This window comes from Apteryx rowi, unplaced genomic scaffold, assembly GCF_003343035.1.
Source record: "Apteryx rowi isolate R43461 unplaced genomic scaffold, aptRow1 scaffold_117, whole genome shotgun sequence".
Classification (NCBI taxonomy): Eukaryota; Metazoa; Chordata; class Aves; order Apterygiformes; family Apterygidae; genus Apteryx; species Apteryx rowi.
The window spans coordinates 979343-1001567 of NW_020447386.1; the positions used below are offsets into that span (position 1 = coordinate 979343).

The 22225-nt window shown below is 39.3% G+C and overlaps 1 protein-coding gene across 2 annotated transcripts in view; it reads left to right on the forward strand.

Moving 5' to 3' along the window:
• Window positions 1-22225, forward strand: part of SMYD3 (SET and MYND domain containing 3) — a 439441-nt gene that overhangs the window by 377155 nt on the left and 40061 nt on the right. For both annotated transcript variants that reach the window (XM_026082329.1, XM_026082336.1), the window contains 2 exons: window positions 4189-4276; window positions 7307-7481. In XM_026082329.1, the coding sequence (XP_025938114.1) occupies window positions 4189-4276; window positions 7307-7481 (263 nt within the window). The remainder of the gene's footprint in view (window positions 1-4188; window positions 4277-7306; window positions 7482-22225) is intronic.

A 22225-nucleotide genomic window follows, 5' to 3' on the forward strand; every position in this document is an offset into this window, starting at 1 on the left:
TATTTTGATCCACAAGCTGAGTAGAAATTATGATATTCAGGGAAATGCATAAAAAATTAATCTTGTTCTTGAATCCTAACATTTAAGGGAGGAAAAATGGTTCTTTATATGGTCAGAAAGTTTGCTTTACAGAATATTTTGCATTTGCCCATTCTGAAGGGCCAAACAGATTTCAAGGGTAGGATTTTGTTTGATTGAATTATGTAAGTGAGCCTTTGTGTTTTATACACCCAAAATAATTTCAAGAAGACTTGAAGGTATGCAGCATCGTCCTTTTGATAGGTGTCAGGTGTGAAGAGTTGAGGGTATAGCTTGTTTTTCTAGAAGAACCAAATATAACACTGGAAATTGTGCTGCGTTAAAAGGACTGCTGGAGGGGGTGGAGCTGGAGACATCCATCTCCCGAAGTCTGTAGGTGCTGGTTTACCTTGTGTGTCAACAGTGTGGACTGCAACACACAAGCAATTGTAGATGAAGGGGACCACAGTGACAGTGGCGGATATTGCCTAAGGGATTCAAGGCACAGGGTAGCTAAGCAGTCTGTGTGGTCAACCCAGGAGCTTCAGTCTTTTGGGGGGATAGGTAGTCCTTGGAGATTTCCAGAAAGCTTCAGTGTAAAGAGGATGAATCTCCAGGAGTATTTCAGCAAGAAAGCTGTAGCCACACCTGCCTTGGGATTGGAAGAATGGACAGCTGGAATTGAAATATCATTGTCATATCTTAACTCACCTTTTAAGAGACAAGTGTCCCCTGCACATGTTTGGAGGAAGTGGATAGCAGGGTGCTGGAATCGTCTTCTATGTGGAATAATTACTCAGAATAAATCACAGCATCAGTTTTGTCTTTCCTTGTGCCCTTGATTGTGGGTTCAACAAGCACATCCAGTGATGCTTCTGGGTCCAATGGACCATACCCGTCTTATTTAGAGTATTGCAAGATGGTGCTCTTGCTATGGAAAGCATGTGCTCCAGCTGTCTGTTCTGCTTCCCCAGCAAACCCTCAACACTTCAGCTCTCACTTTTCTCTAGCACGTCTCAATGTGTGAAACTTGAATTGTAAAACATGCCAGTTTCAGCCATCAGAAGATTGTCATGCATTTATGTGACTAGATTACTTAGCCTAATTATTTAGCTAATGTAGACCACGCGACAAATATTTGTTGTTTGAAAGAACAAATTCTCATGTTTAGTGCTGAAGTTAGCAATAGGGGAAATAATTAGATATCACATCATATCATTAGTCATGTTGCTAAATCTTCCTTCTTGTTCAAAAGCCTCTTTCTTTCCTTCAGCAAGGGTTCTCCTTTTCCACAGATGAAAAAAAACATGTCATCCTTTATTGCTGGCAGCTCTGTACACCTGGAGATTTGACTGTGAATATGTTATGAAAAGAGCTTCTTTGAATGGATGTTGTTCTGTGGAAAGCTAAATCTCCCATAACTGTTACTGCCATGCTCTTAGATTAAATTAAACAGTTTGGTGTAATTATTAATCGCTTCAGTTATTTTCGTAATTCCGACGCCAAGGCAGTTTTGTATTTTTAGCTGGCTTAGTCATATCACATAGCCATGACTTTCAAACATTGTCCAAGGGAGAGACACAACTTGGAAAAAGCTTATTAGCCTGGAAGGCAGAAGTCTTCTCAGCAACACTTCTTCCTGGTCATTTTGCAGCCTCTGCTTGACTGTCTGCTCTGAAGCAGCATGCCTTGAACTCGAGTGTTTAGAAAAGGACAGGACTTCTTCGGTGTATGAAAATCTGATGAAAAACAGTAGATGTGTAGAAGGGCCAGCTAACCACGGCTTTGCTCGTTCTTACATATGCCAACCCCGCAAATGCCTCATCTTGAAAACACGGAAAACATCTCATTGAAACCTGTGACTTAAATCCTTCTCAGGGCTGGGCATCCCGCCCAGCTCCCTCCATCCTGAAGTCTCTTGCAAAAGGGATAAAGGCCATGAATCCAGAGGGGTTTGGGAGATTATCTCTCCAGCAGACACTCCCTATTCTCTACGTGATACAAAGCCAGTGATCACTTAAGCCTGTGCACTAGTGTAAAGTTTTGAGGAAACCCCAACCCTGCACTGCTTTTTGTTCCTAATGAAGTGCTAGAAGAGAATGGAAAGCAACCCAAAGGATGGCACAAGAAAGTGTAAGATTAATCCTGTGTCAATGACAGCTTTAACTTGATTCATCTGTCAGTCCCACTGTGTATAAAGTAAGTCCTAATGATGCTTTGTATCAATGATTGGCCTGTAACTTATATAGTTTTTTCCTTTCATTTATAAATCTGTCACAGTTCCCATGCTTCTGAGTTTTTAGTTGTAAGACTTACTAAATATTTACAGAAATACTCAGAAATGTATTTAGGCCAGTGAGAAAAGATAGTTTAACAGAATTTTTCTTTTTTAATGTGCTCCTTAAACCTAAAATTTCATGGACATCATTATTAATATTTTACAGGCCAGATATATTTTTTAGATAAATCAGTGCAGCAACACTGCAAAGGTGTTCTAGAAACAGATTATTACAGCCTAATAGGCTGAGGTCAGCCTCCTGGAAGTGATGTAGTCCCCTAAAAATTGGGAAGGGTTACACTGAAGCTAACACATTCAGTGTAAGTCTGTTACAAAGCTATAACAAGACTAGGTGTGTACATTAACTGCGCTGATAAAATTTCTGGAATATGAGCTTGTTTGTCCTAACATTCACCCTATGCCTTCTGGTGGCAAATTCAGCTATGTGCAAAATTATTTCCAGGTGAACTTTTTGATCAGAGAACTGATTGTATGGGAGGTACATGTGCAAAATGCAGAAGGGTCAGGCTGCCCTCCTTGGTACGTTCTGCAGAATGGTGGGGCAGCTGAGACCAATCTTGATTTAATCATCCCAGGGATACGCAGGAGCCAGCGTTTTATGGTGCAGATGGAAAACACAACTGCAAATTAAATGTGAAAGTAAGTGCTGGCTCTCACTGTAAATATTTTCTGCTTTGAATTTGGGATAAGTAAGGAGCAATGGAATAAGAAAATTATGTACTTCAAGACAAATACAGATTATAGGCTACAGATTATACAGGCTTTTTAACAGAGTTACTCTTGTGATACCCAGTAAGCATCTATTGATTGCGAAGTGCTTGGTTAGATTCCAACACACCTTCTCTGTTAATCTCCCCACCTCCACCCCTGCTGAAGGCTGATTTTTTAGGATTGTATTTGAAATGTTCCTGAAAGAATTTGCTCTTATATAACTCTTTTGAGAGTAACAGAGCATTTTGCGAAGAGGGAGAGAGATAATGAACCACAGTGTCTTAAAGGCCAGATTTTTAAAGGTATTTAAGTGCTTATAGCAATGAAAATTGAAAATCTAGATGCTTTTGAAAATCTCTTGAGATGCTTTGCTGTGTCTGTAGATGCTTTAATAAATTTTTTCCAAGTGGTTTGCCTCAGGTGCAGTTAGTTGCTGCTAGAGAGTTGAAAAAAGAAACTGTTTCTCTTACTACTGCAACCATTAATCATTTTTGCCTTCATTATCACAGTGATAAGAAAATATAATTGTTTGTACAGTCAAATGGAATAGGGAAGAAATAACAATGAATTACAAAACAAAACAGAAATTCAACTTTTTGGAGTAGCAGAATTTTCCTATAAGCTCATGCTTATAATTGCAGTGAATGAAGGTAGCCTCCTTCTGTTTGTAAAGTCCTTATTATCAGAACATGATTAATCAAAATTGTTTACTAAATCCTTTCTACAAGGTGGCTGTGGGTCTGTGAAGTATTAGGTTGCAGTTCTTTGAGAGAATTTGATTTACTCAGTCTATTTCAGTAGTAAAAAGTCACATATTACTGTTTCTCTGTTCCAGAGGATCATAATTTTTTTTATAAACTTAATATCTGGTTTGAGTATTTAATATTTGCAAGCTTGCCTTGGTTTTCCATGATATTATCTCATTTACTTACATCAGCAGTCCAAGAGTGAACTAATTCACTAGTAATTTTCTGTCAAGCAAACACAGGGTGAAGATGACTGTCAAATAAAATGAATTTTTATGTATTTGCAAATACAATCATGATACAATTCCTGCAACTTGCTTTTGTCAGTGTAATCTTTTATAGCCTGGTTTTCGTCATTATGTATACACATAGTTTACTGGTTTTCTCATCAATGCTTTTGTTTCCATTAACCAGGATGCTGAGAAACTGGCAGGTGAAGAACATGCCTGGAAAGAAGTCAAAGATGCTGTAAATGGAGTGAGATGTCCAAAATCAAAAGAAGGTATCCTTTTAGTGACAGGCTACAGTCTGTCTTTCAGTTGTGAAAATAATCCAGAACACCCTTTATTAAAGTTGCTCATCTTTTGAGTGTAGATGACTTTATTTCCTTAAGCTTTCCCATTTTATGTTGTTTTAAAATGCGTTTTAATTCWTTTAATGCTTAAACTATGTAATATTAATTGTATTAATGATAATAATTACTTGTGCTGGAACTGCTTCAAGGTAGAGAGAGGAGGACTGGAAGGGACATTCTGGCTCATCAAGTTTGGACTTCCACCATCACAACCCACCGCTTCATATAATCCTATTTATAAATGTAATAAAGCTCAATCTGAAAAGCTGTGAAATTCTTTGTCCCATTACTCCTATCGTGAGCAGTTCCAGGATCTCACTCCTTGCACAGCAATGACAATAACAAAGGCATAATCAGAGTCAGGGTCACTGCAAACATTATAAAATCATTAGGATAAGTTATAATAATAATAATAATAATAATAATTTGTAATAATTAACCAAATCAGGTGAGATGATCTTGCGGTAATAAACAGGATTAGAGCCTAATGGCCATCATGTAGACATTCCATCAAAAAACTAATGAATAGCAACAACCACCAAGGAAAGATGATTTTTACTAGAAGAGCATAGGCATGCAGTTGTAGTCATTTTGATATCTGAAGTATGGAGCCAGACTACTGGTGCAATGTAATGTTTCTATATTTAATTGCAGGAGAAATTGCACATACTGAATTTTTCTTAAGGTCTTTAATTAAATTTATTCTTTTAACTGATATTTTAAAATGAATTGAACACCCGGGAGTACAAGGTATCAGTCCTTGTTGTTTATTCCGTTTTTGCTCTCAGACATGGGCTATTTGAAATGTGGCATCTTTCCTTCCATTGCAGCACAGTGCCATAGCAGTGCTAATTGGCATGAACTGTCTAGTGCAGTACCTGAGACGAGGCTTGACATTTGTCAGCTCACCAAGAATGAATAGAAAACCTTCCTTGCTGATTGAGGCACTTAGTCATTAGTTTCTGCAAGTGTAATTTTTTTAGCAAATTAAACCAATGGTTTCTACAGTTTAGAAAGTTAGTGATTTCCAAAACCTGACCTGCTGAATATAACTGATACAGTGTTGTCTTGCTAAACCTGCAGACAGAGAATTTGAAACAATGCATCTGAGTGAACTGTCTCATACCCAAATTCCAGTTTAAGCATACAAATTGAGAAACTAAAGCCAGGTGCAACGGGATTATTGTGGAGGAAAGTATTCCTTGGTATCCCAGGCCATTCAACAGAAGAGCTACTTGAGAGCTGCTCCTCTAGCCCTGGGCAGCCAACTATAGGACAGCCAACTTCTCTTTTATCCTGTTGATGGTGATGTTGGATTTTCTAGTTTGCAACTTCTGTATCTGAAAATTTGGTCCCAACAGGTTTTGCAATATAACACTTTTGCTATTAGACGATAGTGAACGAATGAAGCAATATGCTGAGAAATTAAAATACATGGAGTAATACCATGCATCGGCTAAAATGATAATCTTTCAAGAATGTCAGTACTTTGTACTTACTAAGAAAATTGTATCAAGTGGAAATAATATCCCTCATTCTTCTGTTTGTCCATCCTTAATCAGTTGTAAAGAATACATGGATGTTTGCCAGAGATATAAAGGTTAAGGTGCAATTTTATAATAACACATTCCTTCCCTTATATGGTTCTTTCAATCCAAGAGCATGAGAGCAGTTCACAAATGATTAGTTTAGCCTTGTAACAACCATGCTATAAATCCTGGCCCAGCCACGTAGTGGTCACATTCTTAAAGTTAACTATATAAATATTCCCATGTTCAAGAAGGACTAATTGCTTAATCATAGGATTATCACTGTCTGCTCAAATCCGTTGCTGGTTTGAAGTGAATAATATTTTTCAGTAGTGTCATGGAGATAATTGATGAACTTCCATGAGTTGTTTGTATGGAAAGGACTATGATGCAAACAATGTTATTACTGTTGTTATTATAATTATTATTATTATTGTTTTTATTTGATTTGAACTTACTGGTGTGTATGTTGATGTTTCTGGTGTCCGGGGATTGCTTACATTGTGGAACTCCTATAAAGGTGCTTTGCTGGACCTATTTAAAATGTGGAAGAATTGGTGTTCAGCTTAGATGCGATAAGAGAGAGAAGAATCTGCTCCACAGAGAAATTAAATCAGTTTAGACTGTAATGGAAATATGCTTTGCAAGAACAAACATCCAGCTAATGCAAATGCAAGCCCCAGCTCACTTTTCCTCTTCCAAACACACAGAAAACCTTTTTGTAGCCCTGGAGGTGAAAATCTTCTTTGCTGCCAAGATTCTTAAACCTGAACTGCAACCAGACATCAGAGTTGTGATACTGTTTTTTCTTATGCATGAAACATGCAGTAGTACTTCCTGTTGCAAGCAATTGATGATGGAAGAAAGCTTTGCTCTTTGTAACTATTTATTTCAAATAGAAAGAAAATTCAGGAACTGCAGGAAGGGTTCTAACTTCATGAGAATTCTAAAAAAAATCTTGTGCAGCTTGAAAGTATGTGTCATTATTTTAATACATAAAATGAAATTTCTTTTTTTAGCTGCTGAAACATTTTGTTAAGATGCATTTCCATGGGTTCTTGTCCTTGGGTGTAAGATTTGGAGGAGTATCTTAAGTAAATAATAATATTTCAGCAACCAAAAAAAACCCAAAACCCTGAATTTTAGTTTGTTATGTATTAAAGTAACCTTTCATCTTGTCACCTTTCTTTTACCCCTCATTGCTGAAATACTACCTTCTTTAGAAATTGTTTTGCTAAATGTAAACAGAGCATAGTTACCTAAGCTGCCACTTACGAGTTCAAGTATGTTTTCAAGAATTGAAGCAGAGTCTGGAATAATGGTAGCTTTTTTATCTTAATGCCYTGCAGCTCTTACTCCTTCCTAACAACATTTAAAGCTTGTATTTTTGTTTGATTAAAGATATTTCTTTAACTAAGGCTAACAACAGAGTGGGAGCAGGTTCTGGCAAGATGCCAGAATCTCTTAAGCAGCAATGCAGATCGTCTTCCAGACACAAATATCTATCAGCTGAAAATGCTTGACTGTGCCATGGATGCCTGTATTAACCTTGGATCCTGGGAAAAAGCTTTGAATTATGGCAGCAGGACTCTCGGACCATACAGGTAAGAAATGCAGTTGATTCAACTGTTTCCAAAGAAGAGGTCTCTCATTAAAAGTGAAGATTGTGTTTTCTCCGAATGCAGCTTACTGCTTTTATTTCTAAAACTGTCTTGCTGTACATCTTGCAATGCTTTCTGGATTAATAGGTGAGGCAGAATTCTCATTCTGCTTGCATAATCAGGGTAAGTGCAAATAAAATGATAGCAGGAACTATAAGAATAACTGGTTGCCTGCAGTAGTGCTTGTCAGTGTTTCATATATATGGATGCTGGCCTCATCTCTAATGGGAAACTTACTTTCTGGTTCCTTACTCTGGTTTCTTTCTTTGTTGCCATGAGTATATCAGTGTTTTATACTGAGCTGAATTAAGCTTTAAGGACAGGGAACTAGCTGAAATAGTGTATGAACTCTGTATACACTATACATAGAGTTCACAGAAATAATAAAAAAAATCATTACAAAATGCAGTTTCAATTGGAAGTGAAAAAGCCCATGTTGCTTATTTTGATAACACCCAGAGGCCAAGGTGTGAAACACTTGCTGTTCTTTTCTCCTTGCTCCTATGCTAGCTGCTGGGAGACTTTCTGATGTTGGTGGCCTTTTACAAGTCAGTGAAGGTGCTCTAGGAGATCCTAGTTTATGTGGTAGGTCTTGGGATTGATTGGAGCCTGGAGTCGTAATGCTACTTGGGTCAGCTAATGGAGATGGGACTGGTATTGCCTGCTCTGGTCAGTGGTTGCCCCGTTTTAAAAGCTCTAAAACTCTAAGTCTGGATGTTTAGGTTTTTTGTAACTAATGTTAACTTGTGTTGAACATCAGTAGAAGATGTCATGCACACACGAATGTTAATTTTTGGTAAGATATTTGTGAGCACATCCATTTATTCTCTTAAGTTCTGCTCTACCATATGATATTCCAGTACACAATGTGATGTTGTGAATTGTGAGGGGCATGCAAATGCTAAAAAGTATGGGCTGCTGTGGATGCAAACACCTCAGATTCAACATATTTTCCCTAATCAAACCAAGCTGCTATCAGCATTCAGTATTTTGCCTGAGGAAATTTCATCTGGCAGCCTGTTTCTGAATAAAACTCTGGGCAGCAGTTGAGATACAACACAGCATTTCAGTGCTTTTGCCATAGTGTAATTTGCAAGAGATCTACATAGGCTGTGGTAGAGCAGAGCTGTACAGAAGCCGTAAGTTCCTAATGACGTCTCATACAAGGGGGCATGAGTGCCTAGAAATTCTCAGATTTCTTACGGGTGAAATTCACACCATGCATGTCCTACTTAACCTTTCAAATAGGGCTTATGTAGTACTGTAGTAGTACATGCTTCCTGCCAGCCGTCTACCGTATGGCTGAACTGAGGAGACTGCCTGTTTGAGTGTTCGTGTATTAAAAAAAATCTCCTTTGTTTTTTATTTCATAACCTGTTAACTCAGTTCTTCTTCACAGAGGAGAGATTACAGGGAGACCAAGTGCAATTTTATCAGATAATTTAATAAAGCTTTCTCTGTTCTGCTTACCGAAGTGTACTGAAGTTTTCAAACTGTTTAATGCAGGAGTTTGGAGATGAAGGAAAGGTTTCGACTTGTGCATTCARTTAGTATCTCTTAGGAAATGCTATTTGCATGAGAAATTTGACTTTTTTTGTGCCTTGAAGAAGTTACCCTTATTCTCTTCTGGTCCAAAAGCATTATTTAAGAGAAATTTTCAGTTGTAGTTTTTTCTTTATACTTTTAAGTCACCACTATAAGCTTTGACACACGTGAAACAAAATCCTCAGTTTCTCATTACAACAAATTGTACCTGAAGCAGCAGGAGAGCAAATCCTACGAAATCTTTTGGGATGCCTTGAATTTCTCCTGTTGAATCAATCTACTGCTTGGCTGCTCCTGCAATTCCATTATAGCTATCTATTTTCTTTTCCTCATCTCTGGAAAAAATATTCATACTGCTCTCCACAGGGAATCACCTGAGAATTCAAGCAGTCCATATAAATAGGAAATCATTGTTACAACTTTAAAAGGTTCTAGAGAATTGGTCCAAAAAAATCTTAATTTCAGTTAATGTGTTTATTGTGCATTTTCCATTTCTTAAGCAGCAGGATTAATTTTCACTGCTGTGTGACACGTATCATCACGTATGTTTTCATTATGATGGTTGCTGACTTCAGAACCAGCCACTTTGTGTAACTAGTGGAGACAGTTGGTTAAACTGCATAAACCTGATTTTGTCAAACCTACGTACTGAATACCTACCTCTCTGCTTTAAGTAGAGACAATAACATTTTATGAGGAACATTGTTTAGGACCTCTCAAATATTTTTAGAACTTCCAAAAGAAAGGGAGAGCTGGTGGCTGTCAAAACGAAAAGCTGCCTACTCTTTTTGCACTGAACCGTAATTGTCCATAATTTGTTAAAACCTGCAACAAGTACTTTTGCTGAATAGTTTAAGCCAAATTTATACACAGTTCTCTTGTAAATGTCGCAGTAATAGTTTGTCTGTCCAAGAGCCTTAACAAAAGTTAAGACATTTGCCTACACGAAAGCTGCCCCACATCATAGTCAGCACTCAGCAGCTTGCAAAAATAAACTTCCTTACAAAATTCCTCCTGAGCCTTAACCACAAAATAACAGAATATCAGCAAGTGGTGTTACATGGGTTTGCCATGTCACAGTTAACACGTTCACACTCTGGGTTACTGCTGTTCGTGAGGGATCCAATTCAGAGATACCGAGTAAAGCAGACTTCCCTGAGATTACCTCTGAGGAAGGACTCCAGCACTTGGCCCTTAAACTGCAGGCAAGGCACATATGTTCCGGGGCTTTGGTTTTTTTTTTTTTTTTTTAATTGTCTCAAATATCCAGTACTTACACTGCAGACAAATGGTGGAACTATGCATCTGTTATAAAAATCTGCAGGGTGTCCTCAGCTATTGCCACATGAGTACTGGTGGGGAAAGAAGTAGTTAAGTGGCACCTTGGGCCTATTGGATTTTGGAAGTAAAATGGAGTGGGTAAAGCCCCGATGCCTCTCCGGGCTCCTGTGGTAACAAGTCTGGTGAGATTCTGTTACTGAGAGGGCAAAAATGTCCAGTTCTTCTCTGCACAGCACCTAATCTCCTGCCAAACTATTAAGTCCCATTGATCTTTGGATGGGCTGCTTTAATTAACAACCCTTCATCCGCTCTGCTGCAGCCTTAGGAGTTCCTGGAGGGCTCCAGCATTGAGGAGAGGAGATTTGTCTTTTCAGCCCTTAAAGAAATGTTGTGCAGCAGTGTGGTCCTGCCTCTCCCCCAGCAGCCTTGCCCATCCTTCCCCCAGTGTCCTCCCTGCGCTGCAGCAGCACTGACACGGGGCTTGCACTGACAGGGCTGCGCTGCTTCTGGAGCACGAAGCAGCTGGGCTGCTGCAAGCATCACCCTCTTCATGGAGGGGTGCAGTGTTTGCCTCCTCTGCTCTCTCTCCCTTCCAGCCACATCTTAAGGTATTCCACAATAAGGTATTTCTTTACTTCGCCTTTCCTCAGGGACTGAGGCTTTTTAGGGAACAGGGAAAATACCCTTGGTCAACAGAATTTCAGGTTTTTTTGCAAAGGGCTGGGTTAAAGAACAGTGGCTGAGGCATGCTGTACGCAGAGTGCTTTGCCCACCCACCCAGAAAATACTGTTACATGTGAAGGAGGCCACAGCAAGACTCAGCGTATTTCCTGGGAGCGTAGTTGAATTTTAATGGTGTGAATGAAATGTCAGCTGCAGATTTTTGGTTTAGAACTCTAATTCAGTAGATTTGCTGGATTACAGTTTCGAAGTATGTGAACTTTAATCAGAGGGCAGATTAAAATTTGATGGATGCTACAGTATCTTTTCTGAGTTATGATTTTGTAAAAAAGCCACTTAGGAAAGAATAGCTGTAGAACCTAATATTCTTGGAAGATGCACTCAGCCTATTTTCTCTTCTTCAGCGAGACTTTCCAGTAAAGGTTCTACAGTAAAAATAGATAATTCTTTTTTGCCTGATTTTTTCCCCCCTTTTCTTGTTTTACAAAGAATCCCTACTCTTAGAGGTATGTTTTATAATAAACACGTGATAGTTGCAATGACTGAAGATAAATAAAAAAATTCTATCTTTACCCTTGATCAAATGTATCTGGTTCTTTGCTGAGGGGAAAAGAGTCCCTAGTGCTGCCTAGTTCTGAGGCACCTTACTTAAATTTACATTGAAAGTTAAATTGCCTAGAAAACTCCGAAAAAGTGAACTGCAGTGATAAATAGGGCCACTGGGGGATGCTAGTGATTAAGGGTTAAAGCCTAGGGTCAGCGCCAATGGGCACCCTGGTTGAGGGAGGTCCCCTAAGGACTTGTGCGTGGCTGGCAGAGTTCTGAACCCACTGATAGTAATGCAGTGGCCAAAGTTCAGTGTCTTGATCATAAAACATCAGTAGTAAACATAAATCTTACCTCTGGGATCACCTGAGATGGAGACAAAAATATGAAGGTGGAGAAAGCAATTCAAAGAAAGAATGAATTGAAAGAGCAGAAAGAATAAAATCTAGCACTGCTGTCTTTTCTAGGGTTTTGGGAAGTGGCCAAGGATATTTATCTCTAATGTTTAGAGCAAAACATGTGGAAAGAGGAGACACACAAAAATTTTACCAAAGAACTGAAAGACATTAAAAAGTACAGCTCATGGAAAAAATCTGAATAGCAGGGGTATCCTTTCCATTTTCTAAAAAAATTAAGATTTGGGAGTTATCTCAAAAGGACCACTTTAATTGTGTTTCATGAATGATTCCATTGGTTTGTCATCTAGAAATAGTAAAAAGGTCAAGTAAGCATCAAAGGTTTGTGAAAGGAAGAAAGAGGTGCATTTGCTAAGACAGTAAGCTGCCTCCGTGTGAATGTGCAAGGCTGGGAGCATTGCAGCACATTAGAGCTTCAAGGAGTTATTGCTATGAACTGAATAAATAACACCAAGTAGCCTTGATGCACCTTCAGGGAAAGGAAGTTAACAGAGAGAAAAGAGAGCTTGATAGTAACAAATTGCTAAAGCATGAGAAATGTGAGACAGCACCATAAGCACCTCTGCTTTCCCTTACCTCATCCTACACAAGGTTATTGATAGCAGATCACTGTTCACTGTTTGTGTTTAGTGGATTATATGAAATAAATTGACACTATTAGCATAAATTCATGGAGACCCAACCATCTTTACAAACCACATGCGACTCAGGAAGCAGTTAGATGTCCTCATGTGAGACCATTGATATTACAAGTTATATTTATAGTCTGACAAAAATATTAAAATACTCTTCGCTCAAGCATCAGTATCTCCTAGAGTAAATCAGACCTTCTTGTGTACTGTATTTTGTATATTGACATGTTACATAGCTTTCCCAAAAATTTAGATCTATATAAACAGGCTAACCATTGTCTTTGTTCTTATTTTATCCCTTGAATATGGAGATAATACAGGCCTCACAGTAAAATTTCCTGTTGCAAATTTGTTAACCTGGTCAGAAATTTAAAGGTGGTTTGTGTTCTGGAAAAGTTTGGATCTCTCTTGTGCAGATCTGAAAGGACAAAAGTGTACACACACAAAATCATCAAAACTGTAAACTTTAGTTGGTGTTTTCTGTAACCACACAGGCAGGAAAACCCAGTATGAATTGGGGAGTGTGTTGTCTCTGGGCAGTGGTAGGTAGTTCCTCCAAAAGATATGTTTGTAGCAATATTTGCACAATTTCTGGCTTGAGTGTACCTATTTTATAGATAAACAGGGGGCGTGCTTGTCCCTGGCTGATATCTTTAGGAATCCATAAAAGCACTTCAGCATCCCGCTCCCATCCTCCATTCCTTCCTACTTCCCCTCCACCACAGACCTCCAATCTCAGAGGCTTTTTCCAAAAAGGAAAGAAATGTTTTGTGTGTGAAGCCGGGTGCCTAAGTTACCTATACCCCAATCAATCCATTTCCCCCACAGGAAATGCATTTTCTGTTTTGTTGCTTGCTTGCTATGTATGTCTGCGTAGCATCAGCACCATAGATTCTTCTCCCCTTTTCTAGTTGTTTTTCTCATATCCTGACTCTCCAACCCTGTGTTTTCCCCAAAAGTGATACCAAGCTCTGTAACCCATGCTGACTTATGTAAGTGCATGCTCTACTAAGTGTTCCATTGTCTACCTTTTCCCATTTTCACATATGTGCATATGAGTAAAATTTCTTATTATCTCATGTCATACCAATTGTTTATCAGAGGTGATTTAGATATCTCCAGGTGGTCCAGTATACTCTTCTGTTCAACAACATTGGTGTTAATTTGCCGTACTTTGTTCAGTATATATCATATTTCTAATCACATAGCCTAAGGCTGTGTCTTAAACAACTCCACTGCAGCAAGATTTTTCTAATAGTGCTCAGCCAGTAGCTCTATATCCATATACTGCTGCTTTCTAGCTTAAGTTTTCATTTCTAGGATTGCCTTTTGCTTCTCCCCAAAGCTATGTGAACTTGAATTTTGCTGGTCATGATCTCCCTAACTAAATCACAAAGTTTCACAGAGATTCATTTTTCTCTGACACAGCTACAGGTGTTAAATTCTCCATCTCCTGTGTAATATTTCCAAGTTGCTTTAAGACATAGTTCTGGAAAGAACTGGGTTCTCTGTCAGTGGCAATTTCATCTGCAGAAGGGGTTTTTTGGCACTACAGGGTCTCTTTCAGATTAAGGTGTTAGATCCTTTTTGTGTGTGTGTGTGTGTGTGTGTGTGTATACTTGCAAATTAACTTCTGCAGTACTTACCTGAACTCTTTTCATTAGTCTGCTTGCTGTTATACGCCAATTAAAGGACACAAGTGACAAAAATAGAAGTGAATATTAAACATTATACATGTTCTAAGCAGGTACAGAGCTCTGATACATTAAACTAAAAATGCATGAGCAGCTATTAAAGACTCATGAGTTGTGAGACATATATTTAGTTATTCAGCTGGAACAATTTGGAGAACAATTTTGGGGAATTCTCAATATTAGTGTGAATTTTACTGAGAGAAATAGGAAGGAGTTCATGGCATACAGATTCTAAACAGAAGTTTGGTTAGAACCTGAACTGAAATGGGATTATGAAGTGATACCAAGGGAGATACTAACAGTTAAAAATAGATATGTATGAAGCATATGTAGAGTTTTGGATTGCTTTGACAGTAACAGAGCATTGCTTTGAAAAAGCTATTTTAGAGACAGAAGTAGTGGTGGAAAAGAGAGAAGGGGGAGGGAAATCATTAGGAAAGAAAGATAAACTTACAATACTGTCTCTGATGAAAAAGACAAAAGAGAGAGCATGTAGAAAATAGAAGCAGAGAAATTGTAAGGAGAATGCATTCTCTAGGGGGAGAATTAGGAAGAGTCTGATTTTAGTCATAAAATATCTTTTTTTTTTTTTTGAATAAATTGTCAGACTGGAGACTTGGCAGTACTTCTAAGGTGGAAATCAATTAAGAGTTCCTAGTGGTGGAGGTCTGAGCACTGGTGAAAAAGGAAAGTTGTAGTATCTAAACAGGCAAACAGTTGAAGCAAGCTGATAGCTGAAGTAGATGAAAAAGCAAGATTTTTTTTCTATTGAAAAAGTGGAGTGCAGGTAATGTTGCTAAAAAGGAAAACACAGTTGTGATAGAGGGAAGATGAAAGGAGCAGCAGATAAGGAGAAAAAGGTATAGAAGAACATAGACATCTGTTTAAAAGGTGAAACAATGAAATGGGCCAGGGGAGAGGGAGTGGTGGAAAGACAGTGCTTGGAAGAGGACCATGCTGAACCAGAAAATCAAGGGAAGTAGTGCCAAACCAGAACCAGCTCAGTAAGTGATCAGGTTCTTGGTGAGATGATCCATCCGGCTGGGAAACCAGGGAATGAGGGTCAGAGAGGGTCTGCAGCAAAATAGATGATGCAGAATAAAGCTGAAATTTCCTGAACTGATGGAGAGAAGAAAGAGAGAGAAAAAAAAGATCATCCAAGAGAGAGAAAAAAGATAAATTACTGCAATGAACATACCCTAGAGACCACACAGTTACTGGTATGATGAACCGGTTATTGAGGGAAATGGCTAAAACGTAATGGAAGATCTTGTTAGGAATACCTTAATCAGATGTCTCTGAAAGCCAGCAATGTAGCAGAATCACAGAATCACAGTATGGTTGAGATTGGAAGGGACCTCTGGAGATCATCTAGTCCAACCCCCCTGCTCAAGCAGGGTCACCTAGAGCACATTGCACAGGATTGCATCCAGGCAGGTTTTGAATATCTCCAGAGAAGGAGACTCCACAACCTCTCTGGGCAACCTCTTCCAGAGCTCTGTCACCCTCACAGTGAAGAAGTTTTTCCTCATGTTCARATGGAAGCGTCTGTGTTTCAGTTTGTGCCCKTTGCCTCACGTCCTGTCGCTGGGCACCACTGAAAATAATCTGGCTCCATGCTCTTGACACTCTCCCTTCAGATATTTGTATACATTGATAAGATCCCCTCTCAGTCTTCTCTTCTCCAGCCTAAACAGGCCCAGCTGGACTCTCTCCAGCAGTGCCATGTCTCTCTTGTACTGGGGAGTCCAGAATTGGACACAGTACTCCAGATGTGGCCTCACCAGGGCTGAGTAGAGGGGGAGGATCACCTCCCTCCACCTGCTGGCAACACTCTTCCTGATGCAGCCCAGAATGCCATTGGCCTTCTTGGCCACAAGGGCACATTGCTGCCTCATGCTTAACTTGGTGTCCACCAGCACTCCCAGGTCCTTCTCCGCAGAGCTGCTTTCCAGCAGGTCAACCCCCAGCCTGTACTGGTGCATGGGGTTATTCCTCCCTAGGTGCAGGACCCTGCACTTGCCTTTGTTGAACTTCATGAGGTTCCTCTCCGCCCACCTCTCCAGCCTGTCCAGGTCTCTCTGAATGGCAGCACAGCCCTCTGGTGTATCAGCCACTCCTCCCAGTTTTGTATCATCAGCAAACTTGCTGAGGGTGCACTCTGTCCCTTCATCCAGGTCATTGATGAAGAAGTTGAACAAGATTGGACCCAGTACTGACCCCTGGGGGACACCACTAGCTACAGGCCTCCAACTAGACTCTGCGCCATTGATCACAACCCTCTGAGCTCTGCCATTCAGCCAGTTCTCAGTCCACCTCACTGTCCGCTCATCTAGCCCCCAATAATATCATTACTTTCAGGTCCTTTTTTTGCTAAGCCCCAAATAATCCATTCCCTTAGTTAAACAGGTGATTCACCCTCCCACCCCCCTCCCAGATGTTCTGCTGTTCCCTGAGTACACTGGCAGCTCTTTTCTCTGGCTCAGTTTGTCATTTCATCATCAGGCAAGACACAGAAGCGTGAACCACTGAACCACCTTAGGTAATGTGACTTTGACGATGAAAGCAAGAAGGAGGCAACAGAAAGCAAATGGCTGTGGCTGGGGAGCTGAACAAAGACAGTAACTGATTATAGATGTTGGACAGGCTAACAAAAGGCAGGACACGGCACTGCTAAGGGAAAAGGCTCCGAGAAACAGAAAATAGGCTGCCTGAAGGACCATAAAAGCTGACAAAAATGACAGGAAGATAAATATATCAGAGAAAAAATTCACCTTCAGAAAAATAAGCAAATTACTAGTGAATAATAAAAATAGAAACAAAATGAAGTCAACTTTGAGGAAGACTGAGGAATACAATGCACACATGACCAGTAAAGGAGAGAGGGAAGAGTATAGGGAACCAAAGAACAAGTAAAAGAAGCAACAGAAATAGCAAATTAGAGGGGAAAAGCCTCCTACCCTTGCTTTTAACTTCTCCCATCATCACAAAAGATAAAAAGGAGAGTGAGCAAAGAAAACAGATACTGTCACAGTTGCAAACGCTTTCCTAAGAGGAAAAGCAGCTTTCTCTAGCAGTTTAGTACACTCTTAGAAGATATGGTTGATGGGTTGCCAGAAGTGAAGATAAAGTTCTGGAATCAAAGTGTGTTCATTACAGCCACATCATGAATATATTTCCATATTAATTCAGGTATGCTGAATGATGCACACTAAGGATTTAACATACATTTAAGGCTGGCCAGCATTTCAAAAGTCTTTTGAGAACTGGCAAAAGCGACAGCCAACAAGTAGAAGCATCCTAAAGCAGGCCTTTCCACTCAGTTCATTCTTTATGAAATAAAAAAGAGAATAAGAAAAGAAAATCTTTTCATGCAGTAGTGTGCTTGGCAGACTTTGAAAAATGGAATTAGATTCTACATTGCTACAAAACAAAAGGCTCAGTATATACGGTCATAAAAAGGGAAACCATTTAGGAGATTAATTCTATTGTCATAGAGAGAATTTGCAAGGTTTACCATTGCATTTTCTGGAAAATTCTTTTTATTCAGTGACATGAAATGCATGTTTTAAAAATATTGATGTAAATATGACTGGAGATCTTTTTTGGTAGGAAGGGAAAATTACTTCATGTAGTACTGTTTGCGGTGTTCTGAAACACAGGCATTGTGTCCCATGAAATAGAGCATAACTTCTCAAATCTTCCAAAAAATCACACAAAGTCAGTTATGACCAGTGGAATATCATACTAGTTAGTTGCTTCCTATCATGACAAGAATGGCTAGAGATAAGTTATCTTAGAAATTTGTCTCAGTCCTGGGCAGGAGTAAGGCCTCTTATTTTTCAGTGGATTTCAAAATGTGTAGCCAAGTTGGGTAACATTACCTCTACCGGTTCAACATCTGAGAATTTTGAGATGAAAAGCAGGTTTACATGCTTGCAGTGCGATAACATCCTGAATGCATACTCAAGCCTTTATCTGTTGCTGCCCATCTGGATTGAGTTCATCTGTGTATTGTCTTGCTGGCATGTTTGCAGCACAGGTGAGCACTACCAATGCTGGATATTTATCAAGAGATGCTATCAAGTTGTGCAAGGTTGCTTGTGCCAGTACAGAGAGAGAGAAAAAAAATTTTGAAAAGTCTTTTTCCTGTAACAGAGCATCAACATTAATCTGTGAAACAAATAGAAGTATACTGACTTTCAGTAAAATTGTTATTTTTAAGTTATTAAGTATTCCTTCATGCTTTCAACTCACTGCCCTCTTCTGGGGGCGGTGTTGACCCAGAGAAGTACTTGGGTCTACTGATACCTTGAAGACCACCATGAATGAAGTATAGTGGTTATGCACCTCTGGTGTGTTAAGCTGTGTCCATCTGTGACCAACTCCAGGTACTGCAGTGGGATGTGACCATTCCCTTCCTGTTTGCAGTGACTAGGACTTTTACTGTGTCTGAGCTTTGCATTTTAAAAATATCAAGGACAGGGCATTTAATGCATCCAGTGACATTGATAAAGAGCCACAGCAAATTGTACTCAGACCCTGCTAAGTTAAGTGAGGGAAGTGTGACACCAAATTTGCTGATAAATAAAAACATAGAAATCAGTGGTGGTTTGTGGATCCCAATTTCACTGAAGATCTTGGCAATACATGCAGTTCAGCAGGGTAAGGCCTTCACTGGTGGTGATAATGGTGTGGTGTATGTAGTGGGAGGATTACTGTCTGGTTAGGGAATCAAGCACTATGTTTTCTTGTAACCCATCTATTTCGGAGGTCAGAACTGGACACACATTTGCCAGGTCTTAAACAAATGAAAAACTATGTGAATGAGGAAGAAAAATTGCCTACAATTTCTGTGATAGTCACCCTAAAAAACTATCCCATCCTTTTTGTGCCTGATATTTAAACAAGGTCTACATCTGTAAGACAAAAGGTCCAGTTCTCGGCTATTCTGAATGGATCAAGCCTGCTTTACATCAGGTAAGGATCTAGTTCAAAGTTCTTCCATGAAACTGTGCCTTTCTCCCAGGCTCAAATGCAGTTATTCACGGTGTGTATTCACATACCCGTTCCATATGCCAGTTTCTCTTGCTGTTGCTGCTTCTGAGCTAGGTAAATTCCCAGCAGTCTGGATTGCTCTGGGCAATGACTTTAGCAAGCTGGTTTGTGTTTTATTTTTGTTGTTGTTGCTTTTTATACCTGCCTATTATTCCCTGTCTTCCTAACTATTTTATCAAGGTCTACTTGTAATGGCTTACTTGAAACAAATGTATGCATGCTTAAGCCAAACAAGTTGCATTCCAGTAAACAGAGCAAGCAGCCCCTTTGGTCACTTCTGAACACTCTTTAGCTAGCTCATCTCCAGCCCCCAGGCAAGGGATGCCCTTTGGCAAATTTTTGCTTGGTTTTGTTTAGTTGAGGTTTACAAATGTGATTTGATTTCCAGTGTCTTTGGCAGTGCTAGTGACAGCAATGGCTTATATAGAGATACCTTAGTCAGTTCCTGAAACTAAGTCAGACCATTGTATTCAGTACAATAACTCTACCCCAGTTTGTGATTAAGTGCTTAGTGAGTTCCATTTCCTTATAAGAACATGTGTAAGAACCCAAGAATGTATGCCACAAGTGAACTAAGCATTAATCTGTCAGCAGCTTAAGTGTGTTTGGGATAGTGCAATGGAAATATGCAGTATAGTGACACAGTGTTTGTTCTCTGGGAATCATTTAAGAGCAGATGGAACCTGTAAAATAGACTGATTCATGAAAGAGTGCAGCTTCTACCAGCTTTGTTGGATGCTTCCTTGTTTTAACCTAAATAAACACTGGCAACATATGCCTGAATTGTCAGTAAGGTTCAGTAGCAGCAGGTGTGGAACCAACATCAATATGTGCACAGGACTTCATCAGGGAGGGTCTTTTACTTAAAAAGGTGTCCTTTCTATCATGCAATGGGTAAAAAGCGCAGTGTCTTTGTGTAAATATCTTAACTGAAAAAAAGATTAAGGATTCTACAACAATATATGGGAATAAGATGCTGGAGTCTCCTTAGAATTCAATGGAAAATTATGTCCATAGCAGGCATCTCTTAAAATTCTAGCATAAACCGGTAGTATTCTGTAAAAATGAGGTAGGGCTCTGCAGAAACAACTCAAGAAATCTATAACATTTAGTAGAAAGATGCTCACCATCCTACTGGTCTGTTTAAATATACTGTAGGGTTTTATAGACAATGGCTATAGTTGTGAGTTGAATTCTACCAGGGTATATATGTAAAGGAGACATTACATTTATATCGTTAATGGGGACTTTCTGAGTTCCACCATTTGTTAATCAGAGGAAATAGTAAACAACATGAGAAGATCTGGAAAGTCCCTGTGGCTGTGCAAATCTCTACTAGCTGCGTTGATCATTTTACAGATTTTGAGTTGTGTGCCTTGTGGCTGAGACAGTGGTTCAGTAACAAGTAAAAACTCTTAGTTTTGCTGTTCTAAAATTTGCACTAAGTTGAAATTCAGCATGGAGTTTGCAGACGTTCTACACTGTCATTTATCCTAATATTTTATACTAATAATAGAATCAAAAGAAACAATAGACTTTTAAAAGGCTGTTTTTTGTTTTCTTGAAAACAATCAAATGAATATGTTAAAATAAAAAGAGGATGTGGATTTCTAACATCTTGCATTCTGTGTAATGCAGAATTTACTGTACCTGCAGCATAGATACTGTTTCAGCTGATTTCAAGAGATTTGCCTGGGTGAGCAGAGTAAGAAATAGCATTAAAAAAAGTGTCTCTGGAAATATAGTTCTACTCATGAAATGTGCTGTAGTCTCTTGTTAACCTTAAAATCGCTACACTTTTTATATATTCTTCAGGGTATAGTATATAATATTCTGTGGAGCCAGTTTGCATGTGCTGTTTTGTGTTTGGAGGAAAACACGCTTTCAAAAGGCTTAATAAAGGTCAGTCCTCTTCAAAAATAAGCGAATCTTGACTATGCAAAGAAGTATGGCAAAATCTGGATAGTTGCAAAAAATCCCAATTAAAAAAAAACAAAACGAAACCCCCCACCACTTTGCCTTGCAATATTATATCACGCATATTTGTTCTGCCCAGAGCACAGGAAAGCAGAACAGCAAAGGTCAGGAACATACTGGAAGAATGCCATTTATTGCCCCAGTAAGTGCTTGGTCTTGTAGCAACTGCTAGGAAGTTATAGACATTTCAGTGTAAATGCGGATTGTGTTGTGTGTGTCTTTGCTTGTTAGTGCTACCTAGCAGCTTGCAAGACAGAGATCTCAAACATATGAAGTTCCTACAAGTTTTTGGAAAGTAAGAGGCCAGACAGAGGAGTGCCTATAAAGAGAGAAAGGTTGAAGCTCATCTTCAAATGTATTACTAGGCACCAAAAAGTCCACATGGCCAGGAGCTGTTGTGAATGTCCCAGGGGTGGGAACAAGCTGCACACCTAACTTACTGGGGTGGCATAATCCACAGAGAGTTTGGTAAATTCTGGTGCTCCTACCACTAGTTGTATTCTGTCATTTGGCTCTTCACCTCAGGGACACAGCTAGGGGGGGAAGCTCAGCCCTTTCTCAGTGCCCTGAGTGGAAGGGGGAAGTATAAAGAAGGTGAAAGAAAGTCATAAAGAGCAGCCAATATATTTGTTTATTCTGAGGTCCATATTCTGCTTAGAAATGATGTCATCAGAGTTCAACATCTGCATTTTTACAGACATAGGGCTCTCTGATATTACATCTCAGTGGTTGCTTTAGATTAATGGAATTTACACAGTATCAGTGGATATGTTTGTTTTCATTCCTGCTTTTTATGCTACAGAATTGTTGTTGATTTGGGTTGTTTTATTTATTTTGTTTTATTTTCAATATACGGA